Below are 27,759 nucleotides of genomic sequence, written 5' to 3'. Positions count from 1 at the left end.
AAAAATATTCACTACCACATTTTAAAAAGCACTTTGTAGCATAACATATACATCACATTTTTAATAGTGAAAACTGGAACCAAACTGAAATCTAAGTGATACAAGTAATATATTTAAAAATTATATCTTTGTTCAGTAGACGATTTTTAAAAAATCATTTAAAAATGTTATTAAATGATTTCAAATATTGAAGTTAAAACTCATGTTAATAATGACTATTGTGAGACTAAAAGTATTTATTTAAAATTCTATTTTCCACTTCTATAGGTGGGTGTAGAGAAAATTCTAGATGAAAGTAGAACAAAAGGAAGAAACTTCATTGAGAAGCCCCAAGTAAGACTGGCAGGGGAGCAGACAGAAAACAAGATGAAATTCACGTAACCACTGAGGGACTGAGAAGTCAGGAGAAATACGATAAATGCCAGCTAAAAGCAAAACTGTAGAGTGAGTAACTCGGATGACACAGTAAATGAGACCATTTTCAGTGATAAGGACCCTACAGGTGGGCTCTATGAAAAACTAACTGTATTGTAGAATACAAATCTTCCAGAAATAATTCACTGGGATTCTAACAATCTTACAATATTGAAAAATGGGAAGAAAATTAAAATAAATGTTTGTACTATATTCCAGCAGTGATAGCCCAGGGTTATGAGATTGAGGTAAAACTGAATTCATGTGTCACCTCCTGTATATCTGTTAGATAACACTACTACGAGGGGTAAGAAAGGTTTGCTCCCTTGCACTTTGCAAATGAGGGAAGGTAACAGAAAGGTCTCACAGCCTTATATTTCAGGTGGAAATATAAGAGCAACAGGAACAAAAGTTGATAGGAAGCTGGTATAGGAATTACTATCAGAAGTCAGACAAGAACTTTCTATAAGAAAATTATAGGACAAACTAATAGAAGTCATATACTTGTTCACTGCCTGGGAGCAAAGAAAAAAGAGACAGTGTTAAAACTGAGGTTTAAAGAGACAGTTGTTAAAGCTTAGATAAGGCTGATCTTATTTATTAAGTTTACTTATTAAGTTTACTTGAACTTAATAAACTGTCTCTTTAAACCTTGGTTTAAACCTCGATCTTACTAAGTTTACTTGAACTTAATAAATAAAATCGATCTTATCTAAGATCTATCATAAAGGAGACAAACCAAAATTTTCTGAGTTTTGTAACTGGCCATTCCTTTTATTTTAGGCTGCCTAATATACTATAGCCCCAAATTCATTTTTTGTCTTTAACTCAATAGTTCAACCTGTGTCCTAGCTCTCTACTTCCTAGTGGGAGAGGCAAAAATCTCCCACTTTATTTTATTTTAGGCTGCCTCATATACTATAGGCTGCCTAATATACTATAGGCTGCCTTTATTTTAGGCTGCCTAATATACTATAGCCCCAAATTCATTTTTTGTCTTTAACTCAATAGTTCAACCCATGTCCTAGTTCGCCACTTCCTAGTGGGAGAGGCAAAAATCACCAGATACTTCAAACAAACAAACAAACAAACAAACAAAAAACACAACCCATTTCTGAAACCAGGTCTAAAGCCAGCTGAATAGTTTTAAATGCTTATTCTTGTTATAAGGTAATTTAAGAAGAAAAGTAGGTATCAGTATAAACTTACTTGGACTTTTTTTTGTTTTGTTTTAAAGGAGACAAGAGAACTAAATTATTGCTTAAGGTCCTTCTAAAGTTGAAGACAGTAAGTCGTTAAAAGTCTCTTATTATAGGTTAGAATATAACAAAACCATGATGTAACAGTTTATTTTTATGTGCTGCACATTACTTTAGATTTACATGGGACCCCTTACACAAGCAAGGGGTATAATGTATTTGTAACCATTTTATTGGACTGGAAGTGTCATAGAACTGCTTTGGGTGATTTAAGTGGTATATAGTCTTGGCTGTGATTTTTGGTACATTCTAAGTCTATTACAATCTTACCATGGTGAAATATGATCTAACACATGATAATCCTTTATACAAGCAGTTTCCATGCACATTAAATTTTTAAAATCCCACCACTGACAGGATGTAATTATTTTACATAGTGAATTTGTGACTATTCTCTTTCCTGACACCCTTCAGTGATCAAGAGAAAGCATTTCCAAGATAAGATCTGAGAAACAGAGTAAAGTTAAATAGCCCATAATAAGATAAAAAAGTAATCTCTTAACACTATCTTTTCATTTGCCAACTTTAATAGCAATCTACATGTAATGGACATAAAATAACAAGTGTCCATTACCCAGAATGCAACAACAAAGAGCATTCTGGTTAAGATCACGAATATTTCCAGTACTCAGAAATCACAGTGGATTTACAATGACAGCTAAAAATATGAGTTCACCTTCCCATTTACATAAATATTTAAGGATATCTATAAGAAGGCATACTATCCTTTTTGAAGGAATCCAATGAATTTTAAAAGCCAGAAGACAAAAACAGATTAACACACACAGATCACACTTCTAATAAAGCCAAAATTGAAACTGTTTTAAGTCTTATTGCCTTACCATATGTTGCAAAAGTTCTCCTTTGCTGCTCAAACATGAAATCATTGATATGAGCTGGTTCGGCATATCCAGAAAGCATATTTCTAGGTGCGGCCATTTGCTGTGTCCTAAAGGGATTTTCTGGTCCAAACTGCAATGTCACAAGAAAAAAATAAATAAATAAATAAGAAAGAGACAAAAGTTCTGAGTATATGGAAGTTAGAATTACTGGAATAACTGTACAATTTTTTTCAACTATAAATCACCAAGGGCCTATTAACCTATCTGGGAACACATTAGCCTGATATGGTGCAATGCAGCTGGGCAATGGCTGAATAGCACCATTTGTCAGCCCCTGGGACAGAAGGAGAGGAACCCCTCTTACTCAAATCTATATGTAGCTATTTATTTCAAGAGCTCAGTAGCCACATGTGGTTGTCAGCTACTACATTCGCATTATTGCAGAAGTTCTACTTCACAGTGATGCTCTAGATAACTGAGAGTTACTATAGTTGGCCCAAACCATGATTGCGGGGATTTGGGGTGACTTTTATATCAACAGCGGCACTGTGATACAATTTTTTTAACAAATACATGTTTGTTTTCCACTAGTTCCTCAAAGCGGAAGACTCAGAATACTCAATATTTACCACAGTGCCTGGCATATAGAAAGTACTAAGAAGGAAAGATTAATCAGAATTCCATTGCGGGTGGAGGATAGAAAAACAGACAACAAAATAAAGTGCTTGAAAAAGTCCCTAGGAAAAGACATTGCAAATGTCAATAAAATATCTCCACTCTGAAAAGTCACACTTTAAAGAGTCACATTACTTGTCTTATACCAAATAGTGCCATTTTTATCTGTTTATAACACTTTTGCGTTTCCAGAATGCTTTTCCAAATGCTATTTAATTTGATCTGTACATAAATTCTGACAAGTTAGAGAAGTATTCTCCTTTTCGTGTTGCAAATGAAGAAAAAACCCCCAAAGGCAATGTATTTTACCTGCCCTAGGGTCAAGAGTTTTATTAATTGGCAGAAGCAGGGCTAGAACAAACCATAGTCAAGCATTCTATTACATCATAAAGTTCCTTAAATGCACAATCAGAGCCTCTAAGTTTTAAAAAACTGGGTAAAAAATTATCAGAATATGTCAAGTGCTATTAATTTAATGCTATTATAAAAGGTACTGGGAAAACCCAACTCTTTTTTTTGTTTGTTTGTTTTAAAATAAAGAATCAAATGAGCTTCCCACTTTGAAAAGGGCAAAAATAATAGGATATTTTTATTTGAACTCCGTAAGACCCACTGTCATGATGAATTATTTTGACATTAGAACACTGTAGGTCATTACCGTTAGAAACCATCCCTTCTATGATATATTTCCAGAGCCACAAATAAAAATTACTCATCTTCGCTTAACCAGTACACTGCATTCTCTAGATATCAACATTATACTATGTATGAAAATCTGAATTTAAATGTTAGCTGTGCCTTACTTTTTTTTGCTTTAGAAGAAAATAAATTGCTACAAGATTCCTATATATTGACAGCTTCCATTTATATGTTTAAAATGATTCAATTTTAAAATACCTGATTTATATACAAAGCTTTTATTAGTATATATTCTTAATTATAATGGATAGCGCAAGACTTTGCAGCCTATATTAGTCCTTCCTGTGCCTGCTGATGGGTGAAATATGTTGGGGAAAAAAATCTAGATTGCTGAATGCTGGAAGTAGCAGTCAACTTCATTCAGTCATGAAATTTATTACAAAAACAGGAGCAGCCATAAAATTACAGATAACAGAATGATTTAAAAGTTTCCTAGATGCTCTACCCGGTACAGTCAGCTATCATCCACAGAGCAGCATCTGCTATTTCTGGACAGAGGTGGCGTGGAGGGGGCATGGTGGGGAATCTAAAATGATAAAAATCCCCACTGTCCTTAATTGTTACTCCCATCACATATAACAGATGACCAATCATTGTGCTTTAAGTAACTTTCCATTTAAAAAAAGGAGACTACAATTTCCATATTCTTATTTAATTCAGATTTTACTAAAAAAGAAAGAATAATTCTTCTACAGGCCATACATACCAAATTAGCTCCACTTTTTAAAGAAAAAGTGTCAGTGTAAAAGAACTGTGATTTCTATACAAAGACAGATCCATATATTAAAGCTATGTATTATATAAGGTACTATACCTAAAGCAATCTAAAAATTTACATGTGCCTATGTCTCATACAGATTTAAGCTGAGGCAAAAAAAAAAAATCTTCTAGTGATACAGGGAATCAGTGGGAGGAAGATTCATCTACTGGTAGCTATTGGAGCTGACTTCAAAGACACTGAATGTTAACAGAGGAAGGCAGAGAACACTATTTAGCAGGACTCAGCTCTTCCCAGTTACTCAAGATACGTCTCTCAGATGTTCTTGGTCCCTGTGAATATGCAACTTTTTTAGTTCTGGAACAACCATTAAAAAAATACAACAGAGCATATAGAAAACACACAAATCTGATTTGCAAACACTTCCTTTCAAGTTTTGGTAGTTAACTAAGTTTAAGAGTAAATTTGGGTTCAAGTGATTTTATAACAATATGTAAGTAAATACATAACATAAACACAAATGTATAATATATTTAAGTTCATACGCATATTTAACAATTTTTAGCTAAAACAATAACGAAGAACAATATAGTAAATTACAATCTCCTTATATAAAACATACACATTTAAGCGAGAAAATGTTTGCAAACCATACATCTCATAAGGGGTTAATATCCAAAACACACAAGGAACTCAACTCAATAGCAAGAAAATAAATAACTTGATTAAAAATTGGCAAAGGACCCGAATTTCTCAGCATTTCTCAAAAGACATATAAATAGCCAACAGGGGCCAGGTGCAGTGGCTCACGCCTGTAATCCCAGCACTTTGGGAGGCCAAGGCAGGCGGATCACTTGAGGTCAGGAGTTCACGACCAGCCTAGCCAACATGGTGAAACCCTATCGCTACGAAAAACACAAAAAATTAAGCATGGTGGCGCATGCCTGGAGTCCCAGCTACTCAGGTGGCTGAGATGGGAGAATCACTTGAACCCAGGAGACAGAGGTTGCAGTGAGCTGAGATCACACCACAGCACTTCAGCCTGGGTGACTGAGCGAGACTCTGCTCAAAAAAAAAAAAAAAAAAAAAAAGCCAACAGGTATTTGAGAAAGTACTCAACATTACTAATCACCAGAGAAATGCAAATTAAAATCACAATATCATCTCAAACCTGTCAGAATAGATATTATAAAAACAATAAAGGGTAACAAGTGTTGGCAAGGATGTTCTGGAGAAAAGAGAACACTTGTACACTGTTGGTGGGAATGGAAATTAGTGCAGCCACTATGGAAAATGGTATGGAGGTTCCTCAAAAAATTAAAAATAGAACTACCATATGATCCCAGCAATTTCACAAATGGGTATGCATCCAAAGGAAATGACATAAGTATGTCAAAGAATCAGTCTAAATGGCTCTCAATGTTTGAATGCATAAAGAAAATGTGGTAGGTCTGCACAACGGCATACTATTCTGCCTTAACAAAAAGGAAGCTTGTCATTTTTGACAGCATAGATTAATCTGGAGGGCATTATGTTAAGTGAAATAAGCTAGGGGGTGGGACAAGTATCACATGATCCCACACGTGGAATTCAAAAAAGTTGACCTCACAGAAGCAAAGAGTAAATGATTAGCAGGAGTTGGGTGGGTGGGTGGGGATGGAATGGGATGGAGGGGTTTTGGATGATGTTGGTCAAAGGATATACAATTTCAGTTAGATAGGAGGAATAAGTTCAAGAGATCTATTGTACAACATGGCGACTACAGTTAATAACAACGTATTCTTGAAAACCACTAAGTAGATTTTAAGTGTTCTCACCAGAAAAAATGATCAGTACATGAAGAAATGCATATGTTAATTAGCTTAATTTAGCCATTCTACAATGTGTACGTATTTAAAAACACATTGTACATTGTAAATATATACAATTTTTGTTAACTAAAAAATTAATTAATTAAAAAATATGTAAGTACTAATTCAAATCACTACCCCCAAAGTATGTATGATGTTCCCGAGGGAGGTAACTATCCTTAAACATCTGTCAACTGAATGAAGTAGTGGTTTACTTACAGGGTTAGGAGAAAAGCACTCTTAATTTGTGAAGATGCTGGTTGATAACTCTCAGAGATCTGATACTATTGTGGATCTCAAAAATCTTCAGTAGGTAGAGTATTGGTGAGTCAGAATTTTAGCAGCATATTATAACATTGCAGGAATTAAGACAATTTATACTACTAAAAAAGGGCTATATAAAATCATAGTTGTAAGTTCACATACAGAAAAATAACCCAAATTACGGAACAGACAGTAGTACACTAGATTGTTGTACATTTTTCATTCATATTTATTGTAGTCATTGTTGTTCAAAATATTTATAAACAAATTTTAAGGTGAGAAGAGTCTGTTAACTTAATTATTTCCTGCAAATTAAGAGAAGATCCCCACGATTCAATTTCATTGGTGGAATATGTTCATCTTATAAGACATAAAAATATTAGTATGAGAAAATTTCATTAGTGCTGGTTCTATGACCTTTGGCCTCAGTTTCCTCATCTACAAAATAAAAGATCTGAGCTATATGATTTCTAACAGTAACTGGTGTTTTTTTCCTCTTAACTTTTATATTTTTTTCTATTCTGAAGTACTACTATTTTAAAGAGTCTGGAATTCTTCCTGAGACTTACGGATTTTATGGGGTTAGAGAAGCTAATTAATACATTTTTGTCTAAGCAGATTTAAAAAGAACTGAGTGAAATGAAGAAATTACTAGACTAAAACAATGGCTACTATGTCTTCAAGTTCTATCCGTTATGTGAGAAAAAATTATCTGTATAACCAGGTAGACTATTTGGGAAAAGTCCTTGGTCAGAAGAGAGAAACAGTATTTTATAAAATAAAATAAGCAATTGAGTAAATGTTCAGAAGTAGCAAAGTCAAAGGCAAAGGGGTATACCCTGCAAACTCCACAATGGCCTTCAAACTGGTCTTCCAGTTTTAGAGAGACAATTAAGACTGATCTGGACTCAAATCTCTACATTTGCCACTTGCCGGCAGTATAACTTAAGACTTGGTTTCCTTGTTATAAAATAAGGACACAGGTACTTACTTCGTAGGGTTGTAGTGAGGACTAAAGGAGATGAGGTATGTAAATCTTTCAGTAGGTACCTGGCATACAGTAATAAATGGTGGCTTTATTTCACTAATCTATATCCCTATTCTTTTCCATAATGCAAACTCATACCAAATAAACCTTAAAAATTCAGCTTTGATTATGCCACTCCCCTATTTAAGATCCTCACAAATCTATTTATCATTGACTAAATCAAAACTCTTCACCTTGGCCCCCAAAGCCTTGTGCAATGTTATACAAAGTACCATTCTAGTCTTATCTCTCCATTCTTTCTTCTGGTAAGGACTTGGGCATTCCTGTTCTGTAGATCTTTTATGATTTGACAAATGCTGATCTCTTCTTGGAATCTCTCCTCATAAAAGCCTACCTAGTCACCAATGCCAATAATTAATATAAACAATAATGATGACTACCATTTGTTAAATGCCTACTCTGTGCCAGAGAGATTTTTTTAACTATATCATACATTATCCGATTTATCTTTATACCTCAATAAAATAAAAATTATCTTCATTTTACCTACGAAAAAACTAAGAACTTCCAAGGTTACACAGGGCTAATAAGTATTCAGCTTAACTCCAAATCTCATGTTCTTGACCTGGATTGAATTGCTCAATTCAAATACTACTTCTTTCAGGGAACTTTTAAAAGAATTTACAACCAGATGCAATTTTTCCTTAAGCTTGAGTAGTACTTTAGAGGCATAATTAGAAACAGTCTGGTCTCTATCATTTAAAAAAAATTCATTTGACCAAACCAACAAACAGCACATCCTCTCTGGGAAACACTAGCTTGAGGAGAGGGATTATATCTTGTTTCTAACAATGGATACTCAAAATACAGGAACTTAAAATTTAAACTGGTGAAGTTCCTAGTGATACTTTTCCAGACTTTGTCAAGTGATACACATCCTAGCCAAGTGATAACACATCCTGGTCATAGAAGACAAAAGTTCAAAATTTGTTTAGTTACAGAGGATTCATTTGGCAACCAGGAACAATTATAATTTTGCTTCCCTTTTAAGTCCTATCAGTCCTTTCTTACTTTGTAAAGAAGTATTGTAGTGCTCCTCACATAAACTAATTTATATATTTAATGTGAGGTTCTCCAACCCGAGGAAAAAGAACATTAAAGGACTGAAAATCCCACAAAGAGAATGACAGGCCTTTTGTCAATATCACCACAAAAAATTTTTAACTGGTCTTTTAAATTGTCCTTGAAAGTGTTGGAAACTAATTACATAGCAAAGTATTAGTTATGCATGAAATTTAAGAACTCATGAAAAAAGCAAGCTTCAGAGAAAATAATATGACATGAGAATGTTACATATCAGAATGCTTCCAAATTTTCTTATTTACCTAATTCAATGGCTCCATTTTATGAAAGTACTTTTCATTTTAAAAAATCATGAAACATATATTTACATATAATACACAACCTCTCTTCAGTGGGATGGCTAAAATGGTGTCAATAGATATGAGACAGCCTGTAGTCTGACAGGCTAGAAGGATTTAAGACACAATGGAATAAAAATTAAAATGTGCCATAGTGTCAGAGCATGGGAAGATTTTTGCTAAGCGCAGACCCAGTGAATCGCTGGAGCTCTGTCTAAACACAAGCACTAACATCTCTGGCTGTGCTACACATTTCAATGGTCATCTTTTAAGTGACTACAGAAATCTAGGCAGGGAAAGTACTATATGAAACAGCTCCATGACTCTCACATGTCACAAAAGGGCTAATTTATGCTACAAAATGAAAAACGTTACATCATTTTCCACCAAGATACCATAAGATATAGCTCCTCAACTCCATCTTGAAAGTGCTTCTTAAAGATTCTGCTGTATTTCAACCGAATCTGTATTTCTTCGTTTTATAATTACCATTTTCTGGTATCTCTATTTCATCAATCAAGCATTCTTTTCTATTTTAAAAGGCAAAATATCTAGAAGTTTAATCTTTTCTGTAAACTTTCCTAAATGGATAATATTCAAAGACTTTCTTCAACGAACAATATTAGCTGTTTCTGCTTTTTTTTAATTGGGAGAGGAAAAAAAACCCCAGTACTTTGTTTTATTCAGAGCAGGCTTCAAACACTGTGACTACTTTCTAGCAGTGTGTCAGTATGACATTTCAGGGGCATCTGTAACTAAATGTTTCATAATATACTACATATTGATGCTGGTAAGCCCCAATATTTTCCTTTATGGTTAATTATAATACTCCCTCATCAAGACTGAGGAAGATGTCAACTAAGTTCATATTTGAGAATCAGATTTCCTTTTTCAAAAGACATAGTTCCATGTTATCAGACATTTGTATGTAGACAGATGAGCAACTAGTGGATTTTTAAAAGTATTCTCACAAAAGCATACTACCTAAACTTGTGGAGAATAGAAGGATGTATTTTCTAAAAGCTTAAATAGTATGCTTATGTGAGAAAACCTTTAAAAATTCACTACTATACCTAATTATCTACTATGATTTAAATTCTTTAGCAAAACTCAGAACCTTAAATATGTTTTCTTACCTCAGGAGCAAACATGGTCTCATAGGTAGGATTATACTGAACTTCTTTGACAGCAGGGTCAAGGTGAACTCCAGTCTCCAAATCTTCCTAAAAAGAATATGAAATAAATATGAAAGATCTGATAAATGACTATTTTATTTTAGAAGCCACATTAAAGTCACACTAGCCATCTTTAACATCTATTTTATGGTTATAATGTATCATATGATTAATAATTCTAATCAAGATTAATAAAATTAATGTATACAGTTAGTGTTAGAGGTTAAAATATATAAAAAAAATTTTCTTTTTGAAATACTAACTTTATTAAAACTTTAAAATTTTTAAATTTAAAACTAAATAAGTTAACATTACTCAAAGTCTTAAATTAGTTTAAGATATTCCAACTCTTCTTTGTTATTAACTCAAAAGACCCAAACCTCTACTGCCAAATTCAAAAGAGGTATTTCTTTTTGTATTCAGCAAACTGTATTAGATATGTAACCAAATTGCACTTGGTTGGGTACTGGACAGGAAACAAAAGGAAGTGACAGGGCCTGAATCTTCTAAATCTAAAGTCTTACGATCTCAGTTAATATTTCAAACATCTTAAATTCATTTCCCAGATTACTGAAAATAAAAATCTCATCTCCACTGACGAATCACTGGTAGTATAACTTTTGTATAACTCCACCACTTACAAATATGACAATTCTCAAATTGGTATCTTTAGCCTGGACCTCCCCTGATTTCTAGAGACTTGTATATCCAACCTTCAACTTGGCATCTCTTCTCCCAAGATATCTAACAGACATCTCAAACTTAATATATCCAAAAGAGAACTCGTGGCCTCCCCTCCCTCAATGAATCCTTCCAGGCTTCTCTTAGTTAATCGCAATTCCACCCTTACAGTTACTCAGGTGAAAATCTGAAGTTTTCCTTGATTCCTCTTTATTTTACACTTTATATCCAATCCATCATCAAATCTTGTACCTTCTACAAAAATCCAGAATTCAACCACTTCTGACATCCTCTACTGAAGTGGCTCAACTTACCATCTTGTATCTGGGTTTTTGGAGTAGCTTCTTACCTGGTCTCCCTGTTTTCTGTCCCTGAGCAACTATAGCCTCACTTCCCACAGGAGATAGTATGATTCTTTCAAAATATTAGTCAGGTTATGCTACTCCTATGCTCTAAACCCCTCAGTAGCCTCCCTAGTCAGAGTAAAAGCCTAACAAAGGCCTGACAAGCTCCATTACCACTGGTTCTCAGGAAGCAGGCAGGTTCCCTAAAGTAGTTTTACAGGGTATTTTTGTTTTCCTCTGTTGTCCTGTCTGAACATTCACATATTAAAAACATATTTGATTATAAGTACCTTTCCTGTAATTACTGCACTTACGTTCTATTTTAAAAATTGTAAAGAAGTTATATATCATCTACAAATTATATTTCAATAAAGTTGGTATTATAACATTGCTGTCATAAAATGACTGGTTGAGAATTTCCCCTCCATGGTCAGCCCCCTGCCCCTACTAACTTCTGTCTTCATCTAGCACTATGCCTGTGCTCACTTCACCCCAGTCTCATTGGCTCATCTGCTATTCCTAGAATAGGCCAAGGAACAATCCTGCCTCGGGGTCTCTACACTTATTGTTATTTTCCTTTGGAATGAAATGTTTTTCCTGTGGATAGCTACACGATTGTTCTCTCTCCTTTTAAGTCTCTGCTCAGTTTTTCTGCTTCCCCCTTACCTTGTTTTATTTTCCTCCATTATATCTATCCTCAATGGACATATATATTATCTCGCTCTCTCCACTAAAATGTAAACTACACAAGGTGGATTTTGCACACACAAATGTACAATCAAACCCTTGAACTATCCCTATCATATCACCATCTTTATTCTGCTGGCCTCTTGTTGATGGTAGGATATATCCCCTAACACAATGCAAAGACAATGCAAAGTAACATCACGCATTCTGCAAAATAGATGGGATTTCATGAAGTTGATACTGATGTTGGAGAAGCAGCAATGCCACAGATAAGTGAAGATCTGGTAGAGTTAGACTAGCTGATGACCAAAGACTAAAAAACCGACAAGAAAAATACCATAAACCTACATTCACTGTTCCAAAATTTGACCACTCTTAAAAACACTTTACCATGGCCCCTGTATCAAAACAGGCAACTTAGTTTCTCTACTTCTTAAAGATTCAGAGCCTATCAGGTCTCTTGAGCTTCTCTTCCCTCTAAACTGCCCATATCTTTACCCTGTCTTATCCTATCCTTTTCATGACTTCAATTACCACCCCCAATTTTTATCTGCAGCCTTAATCACACACCTAACTTTGGATCCACGTATCCAACTGCCTACTAAATTTCATTATATGAATGTCCCACAGCATCAAACACTATGCTATGTCCAAAAGAGAACTTACCATTCCCCCATGACTCCATCTTCACTAATAAATCAGGCACAGTCTTGCTGACTCTACCTGTGAATATTTCTCCAGCAATCTCACATTTACCCTCCCCTTTTTGCATCCCAGCTATACTGGCCTAGTTAGGGCTTCATTATATTTGCCCTGGCCTATTGTAATACTTCCTTATCTGCTTTAATACACCCTCACTTTTGCCATATTAGACTAATTGCTGATTTTTAAAAATAGCAAGCACTTTGACGCTTTCTGTGCTGCAGGCAATGTTACCGCCTTACATCTTAGGCAACGCCTTTATTATTTTATGTCGCCTTATTTTTCCTGATACCTTCCCTCCTCCTGCCTCAGGAAAACTGTTGTTTTGTTTGTTTGTTTGTTTGTGGTACTAAAAAAATGCTGTACTCTATTTGATAGTACTTGTGATATATTATTTGTTGCACATGGCTTTTACGTACATCATATATCCTCACTGCTCAGTAGAACACAGGGCATTCAGCACATATTCAATAAATATTTGTTAAATTAAATTGAAGAAAAGCCAAATCCATAGAGAAATTAAGTAGGATAAGGCTGGCCAACAATCACTGGATTTGGCAATTATGTCATAAAAAACCTTTGCGAGAGTGACTTGGTTAGTAAGGACTATGGAAAGCCATCTGCAAGAGGCAGAGGTGTAAATGAGGATCTAGAAAAACACCGTATAAATCTGTACTGAAAATATTTGGTGATAAAAAACAGAACAGATGGGGTATCAGGTTGAAGGATTTTCAGGGTCAAGTTTTTCTTCTTCCTTAAGAAGAGACTAAGTCAAAGATGTGGTCAATCGTAGGCTAGAAGGCAGGTGACGGCAGGGAGAGACACATGACAAAAAGGACCAGATAAAGGTACAGTTGTCCTGGAAGAGGTAGGAGGGAATAAAATTCAGGACACAGTTGAAAGATTAGCCTCTGAAAAGAGGAGTGCTCTCTTTGGGATGAAATAGAGATGACAAAGGTAAGAATGGGTGATAGATGACAGATGTTTGGAGATGTTGGGAATCATAATTGATCTCTTTATTTTCTTGGTGTAGTCAGGGCACAGGCATCTTTATAAAGCAAGCACGGAGCTCCAGATTCATTTATTCATTTAACAAATTTGATTGTGTGCCTACTATGTGCCAGGCACTGTCCTGGGCCCACAGAAACAGACAAAGATACCTGCCCTTGTGGAGTTTATATTGTAGCGGAGGCAACAGACAATAGACTATATAACACCTAAATAAGTTATACAGCTCTCTAGAAGAGGCTAAATAACATGAAGAAAAAGAATTTAACAACACTAATGTGCCAGCACCAGAGTAGACACACTATTTCATATAATCTGTGAGGGTAAGTGTTAGTAGGATTAAGTCACTTAACCCGAGCTACTAATAGAATAAAAGGGAAGGGGAAGAGCTCAAAGTAACCACAATGAACAATGTTAAAGAGACCTAATTAGTGACAAATTAAACAATCACTGGCAGAGTAACTAGGTGTATCAGTCAGGGTTCTTGGTTGCAAGCAGCAGGCTGACTCAGCATTATAAAATCCTTATGAGTTTCTCTTAGAATTACCAGGAAGTGTGGAGAATAAGCTTTGACAAGTAGGCAGAAATAAAGGGTCAGTATACATTTAATAGATGAAATCGCAATTCAAAATTAGTCATCACAGAACCCATCAAAATTAATCATCACAGAACCCATCAAAATTAATCATCACAGAACCCATCCAGTGAGGATAATGACTGAACACTACTACTTAACTGCTATGGCTACCACTGGATGCTGCTATTGAAACTACTGGCCTGAGAAACTAGAAAACGTTGACTACCATTGCCAATTTAAGTCCTCTTTCCTGGCTTCTTTGCGGATAAATTTCAGATTAGAAAGCTTAGGTTGGTGCATCTGTTTGGCTGAGCCCATCAGATACACCCACCCAACAGTCCTGAGCCTTAGCTGAAAGGGAGCTGAATGAGAATAATCTGGGTTTTCAGCTTCTGAAGATGGGTGATGAACAGGGATGTTCTTCACATTAAAACCCTTAAGAAAGGGGTTTCAAATGCTAGGCCACTGAAAAGATGACAAATATTATCTATATCACACCAGAATGAACACTAGAATCTTCACTGATGAAAGATACTATCTTGCATACGGCCCAATAGCAAACTCAGTACTATAAAGTTAGCAGGTTACATACAAATTGCTTAAACTGCATAAAAGCTAAATTAAATGCTTTTCCCTCTTAATATTCAACTCCTAGTAACAAACTGCTTAAAATAACATGAGGCTTAGCCACATTCATACCTTCCCAAAGGATTTTATAGTGTACAGTTGCTAGAACCACTTTATAATATGGGATACGAGATCTTTCCAATTAAGGGTATTTAAAATATTCTAAATTGAAATTATTTTGAAGAGTATCATGACACATCAATTTTTAAATGCAAAGTACAATGTAAGAAATTACTGTTTATATAAGCAACACTGGCAACCAATAAAAAATATAAGTAAGTCCCAGTCTCTGACTCCTGCTAAAATTATAGAACAAATTGAACAACCCTCAAGAAAATGAAGGGCTGTTATTTTACAAAAATTTAAATAGAAAACTTGGACAATACCACAACCTTGTTTTAACACCCATAGGAGTTCAATACCAATTAGGCATGCAATTGGAATTACCACAAAATAACAAATAATTTCTATTCAGTTTCAATTATCCACAAAAATTAAAATGCAGGAAGTGAAGGGCATCCTGTGGGCCAAATAAGTTTAAATAGTTTATCTTTTGTTGATTCAAAGTAATTTGAGAATAAAACTAGGTAATATTCACTTTTTAGTCTTTTCCACATTTCTTCCTGTGTCCAAATAAGAAAAGAGGCATAAAAACACCATGCAAACTATAAAGCGGGTCACAAATATTATTATTATAAATTACTTATCAATTTATGGCACAGTTTTTTTTTTCATCCCAGGAAATAGAAATGACTAAACTTCCTAATAGAAGAATTTAGGTGAATGATATAAAAGAAGAGAAATTCAGATAAAGATATCCTCTGAGTTTGGCCCTTAACAGATTGCAGAGGAAGAAGTGGTCCATTTGAAGCTCACAAATACAAGAAACACCACTGTTTCTTGAAAAAAACTGAAAATATGCCTCAAAATTAGAGGCAGAATTTTTATTTTACTTTAGTTGGCTATGCTAAGGCAAAGAATACACTGGGGGAAGTAACACAGTCACTGGTTGAAATGAGAGAAAGCCAGATCTGCTTTTGTTTTTCTAACCTTAAAGTCACTTAATAAGCAACTCTTGCAATCCAACAGGGTCCACTGCATGAATTCTAAAGTGCAAAACCTTACACTCTTGCATTCAAAAATTTTTATTTAGAAAATACTCATTGTCATACATATACCGGAGAACACAAATATGCATAATTGGAGTTCCAGAAGAGAAGAGAGAATAGGACTAAAATAATATGTGAAGTGATAAGAACTGACAACTGCTAAGAAATGTCCAAAGGTCCACATTCCAAACCAATTGATCCACAATTAAAGAAATCTAACAAATTCTGAACAGAAAAAATAAAAAGAAATCCATACACGGCCGGGCGCGGTGGCTCAAGCCTGTAATCCCAGCACTTTGGGAGGCCGAGACGGGTGGATCACGAGGTCAGGAGATCGAGACCATCCTGGCTAACACGGCGAAACCCCGTCTCTACTAAAAACACAAAAAATTAGCCGGGCGAGGTGGCGGCGCCTGTGGTCCCAGCTACTCGGGAGGCTGAGGCAGGAGAATGGCGGGAACCCGGGAGGCGGAGCTTGCAGTGAGCTGAGATCTGGCCACTGCACTCCAGCCTGGGTGACAGAGCGAGACTCCGTCTCAAAAAAAAAAAAAAAAAAAAAAGATATCCATACACATGTATCCTATAATAAAACTAAAGAATGAAACCGTATCTCAAAAAAATTGGGGAGGGGAGTCTTAAAAGGTGTCAAAAGAAAAAAGAAAATCACTTCCAAAGAGAAACAGCTACACTAACAGCCGATTTATCAGTAACAATGAAAATCAGAAAAGAGTAGAATATCTTAAAAGTGCTGAGAGAAAACTGCCAGCTAAGGAAACAACCCAGTGAAAATATCCTCTGAGAAATACAGTTAAATGAAAGCATTTTATTTATATATTTATTTATTTATGAGACAGGGTCTCACTCCGTCTCCCAGGCTGGAGTGCAGTGGCGTGATTCTGGCTCACTGCATCCTCTGCCTCCTTGGCTCCAGTGATCTCCCTACCTTAGCCTCCCAAGTGGCTGGGAAGTGCACGCCACCATGCCCAGCTAATTTTTGTATTTTTTCTAGAGACAGGGTCTCTCCATGTTGCCCAGGCTGGTCTGGAACTCCTGGGCTCAGGCGATACGCCCGCCTCGCCCAGCCAAAACATTTTAAAAGACACACTAAAACTGAAAGCATTTGCCACTAAATCCTCACTAAAGGACATTCTAAAGAATGTGCTACAGGCAGAAAGTGATACCTTGCATATGAGATGCAACAATCATCATCATTCACCATCATCTTGTGGAGGGTGTATGTGTATATGTAAGTGCATGCATATATACCAGACAACAATAGCTAAAGTAGGAGTACAGGGGATGTGAATAAAATTCAAGTGTTCTAAGGTTCTCGCATTGTTCAGTAGAAGGTAAAAGTACTGATCAAATGTGCTATGCTTTCTAGGGGTAACCACTTAAAGAACGGAAACTGACTGCATGACTTAAAACAAGTACAGGGACAGAATGTAATGATTTAAAAAATCCAAAAGAAAGGATGCCTAGCATACTAACTTTCTGCCTTTCCTTTTTTCTGTGATATGTGTTTATGACTATACTTTTAAAAAAATTGCCATGGCTGCATCTCACATGTTCCGTTGCATAGTTGCTTGGAAGTGCAATGTCACAATTTTCAAATATGGAAATTTTATAGCTATCTTTTTGTGGTTAGTTTCTAGCTTACATGTGCTGTGGTCAGAGAATGCGATAATAAGATTTTAAATCTGTTGAGACTTATTTTATGCTCCAGTTCAGGGGTGGCTAACTACAGTCTGTGGGCCAAATCCAGTCCACAGTCTGTTTTTTTGTATCAACAAGCTAAGGATGGTATTTGCATTTTTAAAGGCTTAAGAAAAAAAGATGAAGAAAAAGAAAGGGCGAAAGAGAGAAAGAAAGAAGTGACAGAAACTACACGGTGCCAGCACAGCCTGAAATATTTACTGTCTGGCCCTTTACTGAAGTTTGCCAATCCCTGGTCTAGCCCACGGTCATTTAAAAAATGTTTCATTCTGTTTCAGTGTTTCAGAATGTTTTCAGTACCTGAAAACAACATTCTGTGCTGCTGAGTGCCATGTTCCCTAAGACCTTTAGATGTAGTTTACTAATTTTTTCACATATTCTGTATCATTATTGATATTTTTTGCTTGTTCTATCAATTATTGAGAGGTATATAAAAATCTCCCGCTGTAATTGTATATTTGTCCATTTCTCTTTGTAGTTCTGTCAATTTTTGCTTAAACATTTTGAGCTTACATTGTTTTATATCTCTCTGTGAACTGAACCTTCCATCGTGATGAAGTGACTCTTTTGTCTCCCGTAATGCTTTCTGCTTTAAAGTCTATTTTTATTGATGTTAACACAAACAGTGCTAGCTTTCTCTTGGTTAAAATTTGCCTGGTACATCCTTTTTATTTTTATTTTAGATCTTCCTGGAGGTGGTAGTCAGCATGGCAAGGCAAGAAAAATAAATAAAAGAAATAATGATTAAAAGAAAGAAAAAATACTGTCATATTTGCAGCTGATATGGCTATGTAAGTAGTAAGATCAGTTGTAAGTAGTAAGATCAGTTAGAAAGTTAAATAAATGAAAAATACAATAGCATAAAAATAAGATACACCTAGAAATACCTCTAATAAAACTGTACAAGATTTTGATATGGAGACAATTACAAACTTTGGAAGAAAAAAAAAACTTAAAAAAGGCCTAAACAAATGAACGGATATAACATTATCTCTAAGTTGACCTATGACTCAATGTACTCCCAAACAAAATCCCAACTGGGTATTAGTAGAACTTTCCAAGTTAATTCTAAACTGTATATAGAATTACAGGGCCCAGAAGAGCCAGCCAAAACATTCTTGAACAACAAAAAAGGGCAAGGGAACTGCCCTATCACCTGTCAAGCCATATTATTAAGAATGTTCACACTACAGACAAAAATTAATTTCATACGGATTAATGACTTAAATGTGAATAGTTTTCCAGAGATAATACAAGAGAATATTTTCATGACTATGAGTTAAGGATTTCTCAAACAAGCAACAGGAACCACAATACATAAAGGAATAATTTGATAAGCGCAGACTATATAAATAATTGTTTGTAAACAACAGGGAAAAGTGAGAGACAAGTCACAAAAAGAAAAAAATTTTGCAACACACACAATTGACAAAGGATAGTATCCAGAAGATGTAAAGATCTCCTAAAAATCAAAAGGAAATGACAACCCAATAGTTGCTTTCAAAAGAAAAAAAAATTAAACCACCAATAACATATATGAAAAGATACTCAACTGCAGGAAAGAGCTCAGAAAAAACATGGATTAAAAATGCTGCATAAATGTATTCTCTGCCAAAATGCTTGCTATTAATCATAATATAATTAGTCAACTACAGATGAATATATTTGCATGCTTCACCTCTCCCTTGGTCATTTTCCAATTTTCCAATCATTTGCAGTCATTGTATTTACTATGCATAAATTTGTTTTCCCTTCATATAAACAAGTGTTGGTTCATAAACTAACAATGAGCAATGCCCTGTACTCTCTCATAGAACCCAGACCACTGGGTGGACTAGCCCCAGCTCTACTTCTAATGGACCTCTGGTACCTTATGCAACCTTTCCTCCGGGGTTTCCTTATTTATTTGTGCTTGAACTAAGTGAGTTCTACACAAACACCTCCAACCCTGCCACTGCCTGTCCAGCTCTACATTTCTGATTCTTAATGTGCATACTTTTACAAGACTTTCTTTTTCATTCTATTCTCTTACCAAATATACTTCCGTAATCTTGTGTACTAGGCACCGGAGACACAAACGAACGGATACGTCTCTGGACCCCAGGGTCTCACAGTCCAGGGCAAAGAAAAAGATGAACAAGTCACGGCAATGTGCTAAGTGCTATAGTTAAGATATGATAAAGGGGCTAAGGTAGAATAGGAGGAAACGCGCAGTGAGACTGAAGGACCATAGTGTTTGGAATGGGGGAAGGAGGCACTAGGCAAGGGATTTCCAGGCAGAAAGACTAGCGTGGGCAAAATCTTCAGAGGAAGAAAGAAAATTTGGCTTTCAGGGCTTTGTAAAGAGTTCAGCATGGGAGAATAGCAGCCCTCACATGCTACCAAAAAAACTTAGAAATTACCCACTGGACAATACGGTGTCTTTGGGCAGGGAAGTGATAGGACGCAAGTGGAATTTACAAAGATCATTCTAGGTGCCCTGTGGAGAAAAGAATGGGGTATAACACTGGGAGACAAGAAAGGAAGAAGTAGAAATATCAGTTAGAAAGCTACAACTGTCTGAAGAGAAATGATGAGAATCTGAACTAAGCAGTGGCAGCAGAAGAGAGAGATTTGATGAATATCATTGAGTTAAAGTAGACAGGACCCACTATCCAAAAGAAGAGGCTGAAAGAGAAAGAAAAGAATAACTCCTGGGAGAAATAAGGAAGATATGAAGCCTGCACCAGTGAAAATAGTGAGGAAGGAGTTGATATGAGATAAATTAATGAAACAGAAATGTTAGAATCAATTGAATGACTAGCTTCAGGGGCTGAGGAAGAAGGAAGAGAAAAGGATACCTCCTTTGTTCTTGGCTTGAACTAGTGGGTGGATCGTGGGATCATAGATCAAAATGGGGAAAACAGAAATGGATTTTGAGGGAAAGAAAATAATTTTTCAACACACTGAACTGGAGGTGGCTGAGTGCCAACCTGCAAGAAACAAATGTACAATTACAGTGGGAGATTTTTATATACCTCTCAAGGTTGTAAGCTAGCAAGGAGGATAGAACTGGAAATAAAAGGATAGCAAACATGTGGCACTGTTAAAAGGGCTTTACATCTTTTATGGCAATTCTTATAATTCTGTTAGATCGGTACTACTGTTATTCCTACTTTACAGATCAGTAAAAATTAGGTGCTGAGCATTTAAGCAGCTTATCCAAGGTCCCCAGGTGGGTAAGTGCTGGAGGCAGGATTTGAATTACAGTCTTAATTCCAGAGCCTGTGCTAACCATTTCACGGTGTTCACCTTGAGCTAGGGGCAGCACAGACTGAGGTTGAAGGTATGGAAGAATATGTGGAATGCAAAGAGGACCAAGAGCAGAGTCCTAGGAAACACCAGTATTGAAAAGAGTAAAATAATTGGAACAGAATGCTGAGTAGAGCCCCATGGAAGCGAAACGGAGAGAAAGTTTCAAGAAAGAGGAACTAATGAACAGTGTCATTTGATGCAGACATTTAAGTCAGATGGCTGAACCTGACAACTGCAAGGCCTGGGACATCACTCACAGACAGTTTCCCAAGAGGGTAGGGCCAGACTGCATCGGGTTGAGGAGAAAATGAGATGAAGACAAAAAGAGAGCTCCAAAAAGCTGAGCTGTGAAAGGAGAAGACTCAGGAGGTTACTGGAGGGGCGTAAGTTTGGAAAGTTTTGTTTTGATAGGAAGTTAGGATTCTAAGCATTCTTTCATGCCAGATGCCCATTTTTAAAAAGTAAAATTCACAGACAGCTTGTTAAAAATCTGTAAAACACTCCTTAAGTCATTAAACTAGACTTGGGGACATGATACAAAGGAATTTTTGGACACCGCCTCCCATCTTCACATCTTGAGCTGATCACCTACCTCGGGCTCTACTGGGCCTACACTATCAATTGGTAGATGCTCTCATCAGGCTCTAGACACATCAGCTTTTCCTCAGTTCTTCAAACACACTAAGCTCTTTGCCTTCTCAGGCTTGCCTGTCACCTTTGCCTGGAAACTCTTGCCTGAATCAGCTTCCTCCATTGAGATCATGCAGCTGTTTCTCAAATCCAAGGCCTTTTTCTCACTGTATTAACATACATAATCATAAAACATTTACTGCACTCTCACTAGTTACCAGGCTCTGTGCTATATGCTTTATTTGTGTAATTTCACTCAATTTTCACACTCATCTTCTCATGTAGACAGGTGTTTTGAAAATGATCTCCGCTTGTACAGGTGAGGAAAGAGAGGAGGCTGCATAACTTGCCCAAGTTCACATAAGTGGTGGTGCCAGGATTAGAACCTAGTTTTTCAAAAATAAAACAAATCGAGGCCACTGCTCACTTCAAGTGAAGGTACAATACTCTAGTTTGGGAAGTCCTGATCTAATTTTATTTATGTTCCGAGATTACATCTGCACTTTACAGGCTATGTCCCTAATTCACAAATTCAAATTTCACCCCCTCTTTCCACTTGCTTTCTGATGGCGGGAGGTAAGGGCAGAGAGCATCGGGGGGCTATTCCGAACTTCCAATTCTGCTTCTCCCGAGGATGCATGTGGGAAGGAGAAGAAATTCAAACGTTAGCAACTTATCTCTGAGCAATGAGGTAAGCCGGGACCTAACAAGCGGCTGGCAGTTTTGGAGCTGAAGCCAACAATTCCCACACCGCATCAGTAGCAAAGGTGCTTACCTTAACTGCCACCTCCGGAGCCGAGTCCACTGCCACTGCTAGAGACGGCTTGGCTGAAGGCGATTTAGTCAAGTGCATGAGGGAGTCGGCGGCTGGCAGCGGACATCGACTGCTCTCACTGTCCGAGTCCGATTCGGACCCTGAACCCGAACCGTAGGAAGCGGCCAGAGCTGCAATCGCAGCCGACATGACGGCAACAAATCTTCTGCGGGGACCCTGTCAGGGCGGAAGAAGAGGAGGCTCCCAGGTCCTGACAGATTGCCATGGAACACATCATTAACTTTCTTTGCTAAGAAATAATTTCTTACATTTTAAAACAACAAGCTAATTATTATTAGAATAACTACTGTCGAAATGAGAGCTTAAAAAAGTTTATCTAGGGAAAAAGAGAGAATTATAATAGCTTATAACTTTCAGGACCTAGTTGACTAAAGAATACGAGTTCCAAAATACCTTGAGGCCTCGCGGTCCTGCACTCCCAGCGTGCAGCGCGGCAGGAAGCACCAGAGGGCACAATGGGAAGTGTAGTTTGGAACGAGGGGGCGGGACGGGGGCGGGTCCCTCCTTGACCCCGCCCCCGAATGGATGTTCCATTCAATTGGCTGTCATCTTCCCTCATTCCCTAGCCAAGCACTGTTCTCTCCGTCCCCCTCCCCCAAACTGAGGATTGGGCAATACCACAGAACCTCAGGAAAGGGGGGAAGAGCGAGCTTCGGCCCCACCGATGGAGGAGTGGGCCGAGGCTGGGTTTCCCACCTCGACTGCACCTGGGCACTCGAGGGTGAAGAGGAAAGTGAGAATCTGAAGTTTTGAGACCTCTGACTGGCCGGGAATAGCTCCTGGGGCACGGGGCAAGGATGGGACCATAGCCGGAGAGAGTCCCGCGGTCCCCCCTGCTTCTGGCGCGGGTCCCTGCGTCCGGTTGTGGAGCGTCTCGCGCGGGGAGGGGGCGGGGGGAGCGGCAGCTCGCGGTGTTGTTCACTCGCGCGTCGAGCACACGGTGGGTCCGGCGGCCGGTGGGCGCCCCAGGCGGCGTTCCCAGTGGCCTGGCGCCTCGGCCGCTGTCCTGAGCGGGTTCCGCCCCAGAGCCCGACCCTCCTGGGAGCCCTAGGTGGAGTCCCGCGAGCCGAGGGGGACCGGCGACCGCTGCCGAAGCATGAAGAAGGGGTAAGCGAGAGCCCCCAAGATTTCACGGTGAGCGCGAGTCCCTGAGGAATTGCTTTTTTCGGGGAGGGGGTGCTGGGAGAGGAACTCTTCCTCACCGGCCGGAGCAGACCGAGGGGTGTGTGGCCCGCATAGGTGACGGGGATGGATGGGCGCGCCTCCCCCGCCCCGGCCCCCACCCCCATCCGCGGGTTTCCCGAGCGCCCACCGCCCACCCGCCAGCCGGGCTGGGTGCAGAGGGAGACGGCGGCGGGCGCGCCCGGGGTTCGGCTGCAGGGACCGCCCCGGGGCTGCTTTCGCCGGAGAGACTGCGGGTCTCACCTGAGGTGCCACCGCCCGGGCTTCCCTGCCCACCCGCGCCCACGGTCCGCCCCGTGCCTCTTTCCGGGGGAGGCGGTAGCCCCGGGCGACAGAGAAACCTCTGCTCGCTCTACGTGCCTGGAGCTTAGTAAAGCCGGCTCGTGCGTTTGCGTGTTTGCTCCGCGAGTCGGTGTCTAAAGACATAACGGTAAAAAAGCGAGTGCAGGCATCCTTTTCTTGGTTGGAAGGGTAGGCGAAGCAGTGCCGTCGCTTCTGGTGCCCGTTCGTGGGGGCTGCCTCGGGCAGAGTTAGGGAGCCGCTCACTCAGCGCTCATGTCGGCAGGACTCGCCCATTGTGCCACCCAGATAATTATTCAACTATGCAGCATCCATTGCACCTTTCCCATTTTTCTTTTCCCCTTGCTACAGCATGCCCCCTAGCTTCGGTACTCTGACACCTTCTCTTGCACTTGCGGATGATGAACTGGAATAACGATGAAAGAAAGCACATCCTATCTCAACATACACGACCTGCCCTATAACCGATTAATTAATTGATCCCCAGCTAGACTAGGTGCTTAAATATGACTTACTCTAATCATTTTCTTTTCTGTATAATGTGTGCGGTGGATTCGACCTAAATTTTTTCTTTGGTGTTAGATTCACGGTTAGCTAAGGTCTTTTTTCTTTTCACTAATTGATGTAATTGACTTATGGGTTATTCAATCCGTCTAATGTTCTTAAATTTAAACTTGCGTGGTAGGTAACATTCATTTTTCTGATCATAGCACTATATCATGATTAAAAATGCAGTCTAAATTTGAACTCTCTGAAACAGTTTATCCTTTATGCTCTAAGTTTCTGTTAGGAAACATATTTTTGTTTATATTGAATATTCGAATGAAGTATTTGATGTAAAATTTCGGAAGTTTTGAATAAGAAAAGTTTTGTATTTGTTTTTCAGTAACAGAATATGTCATTACTAATCGTTGCCTTCCATTGAATGGAAGAATTTAATATTTAAGGTGAGGATTTTAACCACCGTATCAGTCATTCCCTAATTTATCTGATTTTATTTTTTATTCACTTTTGTCTTTGCAATATCTTGTATTTAATTATTTGTTTTAGAATCCAATTTTTTTTTCTAACTTTGATCTACAAGTATGAGTAGGCTTCAGTTTTGCATGATCTACCTGAAGGATGAATTTTTATTTGAAAATACAAGAAACAGCTGTTGGTTACTTGATTTTTATGTTAAAAACTGTTTACATCTCATTATTTAAAAATAAATGATTCACTATCAAAAATAAGTGTTGTATTTTTATAGTTTTCCTTTTCCATCTTGTTTACGCTTGTTGCATTAACCCGTCTGATAAAAGAGAATCACATATAAGCATTGCAGAGGCAGTTTTAAGGTACGGTAATTGTTTTATGGCACTTGGAAGTGGCGCACATATAATATAAGTTGATGGTGTAGGATTAGTTGCTTGGTTAGGAAATGACCTTGCAATTTACAAAATGGACACCTTTGTGCCTTGATTTCCTTATATGTAAATGGAGATAATATTTAGTAGATAGTGTGCATAAATTCAGGAAAGGTGTGTTTTTGTAGTCCTTTTAAAGAAAATTTAAATAGCTGATGAATGATAAAAAAATTTCTGTGAAAAATACAATGAAAAAATGTCAGAATTTTCCTTGTCATGTTAGAATGGCTGATTAACATTGATTCTTGCTTTGGAGAGAGACGCCTCTGAATTGAAAAATGTTTCTCATCTATCAGTGGTTTTAAATAATTGCAGACATAAAGGTTATTACAGTTAATACCTACATGTAGTTAAACATATAGATAAAATAGTTAATAGTAAATAAAAATTATGACTTGATAATAAGAATATTGAATTAAGTTAGTGAAGAATAATATAGTCAAAAAATATTAAGGCCTTTTTTGTTAAAAATTTGCAGGTGTTACAATCCAAAATGCTTAGTCGTGATCATTTATAAGGTATGCTATAGAGTTACTTTATTACTCATGTTTGTAAATATCCATATATTGTACAAGACTATAATTATACATTTTGCTTTATTTTAGGAATAACTTAAAATATCTTTCCAAGTACTTGATTTTCATTATCATAGTACATAGTACCTTGTGATTTCCTTATTGGACTACTATCAAAAGATTATATTATTAGCACTTTTACCAAAACAGTGCTTTTGGTTACTTTGTGAGAAAACTTCATATAGATAAGACTATTAAAGTGTGTTTAAAGTTAACTATTGTATGGTTTCTTTTTTGAGAGTGATTGTTTTATAATGTTTTCTTGAATTAAAATTTAGCTGTCACTGTCACTTGGGTAAATGCAGTAAAGTCATGGTTTTTTTAGTTATTTGAGGAGAGGAACTGACCTGCAGCTTATTGTCATAAATCCAAAGTTGTCAGTGTAGTGTTTAACAAATAGTAGGGGTTCAATTTTCTTTTTTGAACAAATAAAATGAATGTGTAAAGAATATCCATTGAATTAATATACTCAGTGAAACATTTTTAAAGATTTATCAAACATTTTAATTAATGAAATGTATAACTTTATCTCAGGAGAAAAGAGAAAAATGAATTTGGAGGTTCTTTGAACTCCATTTACCTGTTCAGATCTAATTCCATTACCTGTACACTTTTGAATTGGCACTAGATACTTAGCAGTCTTTGATTTATGAAATATTAACAATTTTCTTCTTATAGCTCACTTTATGAAGATGTATGTCAGCATATTTTTTGTTTTCCCTACACTAGATAGAAGTGTGTTTGATTCTTTGTGACTTAACTTTTCTAGTGAAATAGTAATACAAAGATATATGTAAATTAAATCCTGTGCTAAATGCCTGGGTACCTAGTTGTTAAAAATAAATGACCCCTGAGGTGGAACTTTTTATAAAATTAAGAATCTTGTGTTTTTAGTTTATCACATTCAGCTTATAATTTTGTGAATTGGTAGTTCTAACTTACTACATGATTGATTATATTTTACAACTTGTAAAATGGTTTGGAACTTGGGTCTTATTTTCTCAGAAACGGTATGCTTAGTGGTTAGAGTCACAGACAGCCCACTACTTAAATAATAAAATACCTGAATTACAAGATTATGTTAATACTAAAAAAATCATAAAATTATGTTAATAATTAGCATAAGTATATTCAAATACCTATAATAATTTGTATGACAGTCTTTCTATGGGAAAAATAAGTTTCAGATCTACCTTGAAATGCTAGGATCTGTAACTCTCATGTTAGACATGACAACATTAGGAACTTGTTCTCTTTCACCCAGTGGACTTGAAGAGGAGGCTGTTTCTCAGTTCAGTGAGTGGCATAGCCTTACATTATCTGGGACGAGAAGTTAGGGCATGACAGAAATTAGAAGGAAATGCAGTCTTCTGTGTGACTTTACTTCTCAAGATATTTGATTATAAAATGAAAAGGTAGATGTCGATGACTTCTGAGGTGTGTTTTAGCTACAAATAAAATTCCAAGTTTATTTAAAATAAACTCCCAGCACTGTCAAAAAACAGGATTTTTCTTTTGGATTGTTTCCTTTGTTTCCTTATTTTGAGCTATTAGTAAAGCCAGGGTAGATTTTATTCATACTTTGGAGAATGATCATATCCAGTGAATCTCCATAGAATTTTTTAAAGGAAAAAATGGAATGAGGTGATGAAGTGGGAGTATGAAGATACAAAGATGGGTTATTGCCCCATGAAGTATGGGGCACCTTGTATTTGTAGCAGCCTTACCTGAGGTGCAGTGAAGCTTTGGTATGGATGTCATGGGACTGAAGGCAGATTGAG

At 37.2% G+C, this 27,759-nt stretch overlaps 2 protein-coding genes across 5 annotated transcripts in view; one reads left to right on the top strand and one right to left on the bottom strand.

The window, feature by feature from the left end:
• Positions 1-22,662, bottom strand: part of CDC40 (cell division cycle 40) — a 49,189-nt gene extending 26,527 nt beyond the window's left edge. The window contains 3 exon segments of the mRNA NM_001261343.1: positions 2,516-2,645; positions 10,267-10,353; positions 22,456-22,662. Coding sequence (NP_001248272.1) covers positions 2,516-2,645; positions 10,267-10,353; positions 22,456-22,644 — 406 coding nt within the window. The 5' untranslated portion in view covers positions 22,645-22,662.
• Positions 22,663-23,418: 756 nt separating this feature from the next.
• WASF1 (WASP family member 1) overlaps positions 23,419-27,759 on the top strand; it is a 73,563-nt gene continuing 69,222 nt past the window's right edge. For 2 of the 4 annotated variants that reach the window (XM_077999282.1, XM_015137589.3), the window contains exon 1: positions 23,419-23,622. The gene's annotated coding sequence lies outside the window, so the exon portion shown is untranslated. Of the gene's footprint in view, positions 23,650-27,759 lie in introns of all 4 variants that reach the window. The other 2 variants (XM_015137590.3, XM_015137587.3) reach the window with 1 other exon arrangement.

This window comes from Macaca mulatta, chromosome 4 (genome assembly GCF_049350105.2).
Source record: "Macaca mulatta isolate MMU2019108-1 chromosome 4, T2T-MMU8v2.0, whole genome shotgun sequence".
Taxonomy (NCBI): domain Eukaryota; kingdom Metazoa; phylum Chordata; class Mammalia; order Primates; family Cercopithecidae; genus Macaca; species Macaca mulatta.
This window is presented reverse-complemented; position numbering and strand designations above follow the sequence as displayed.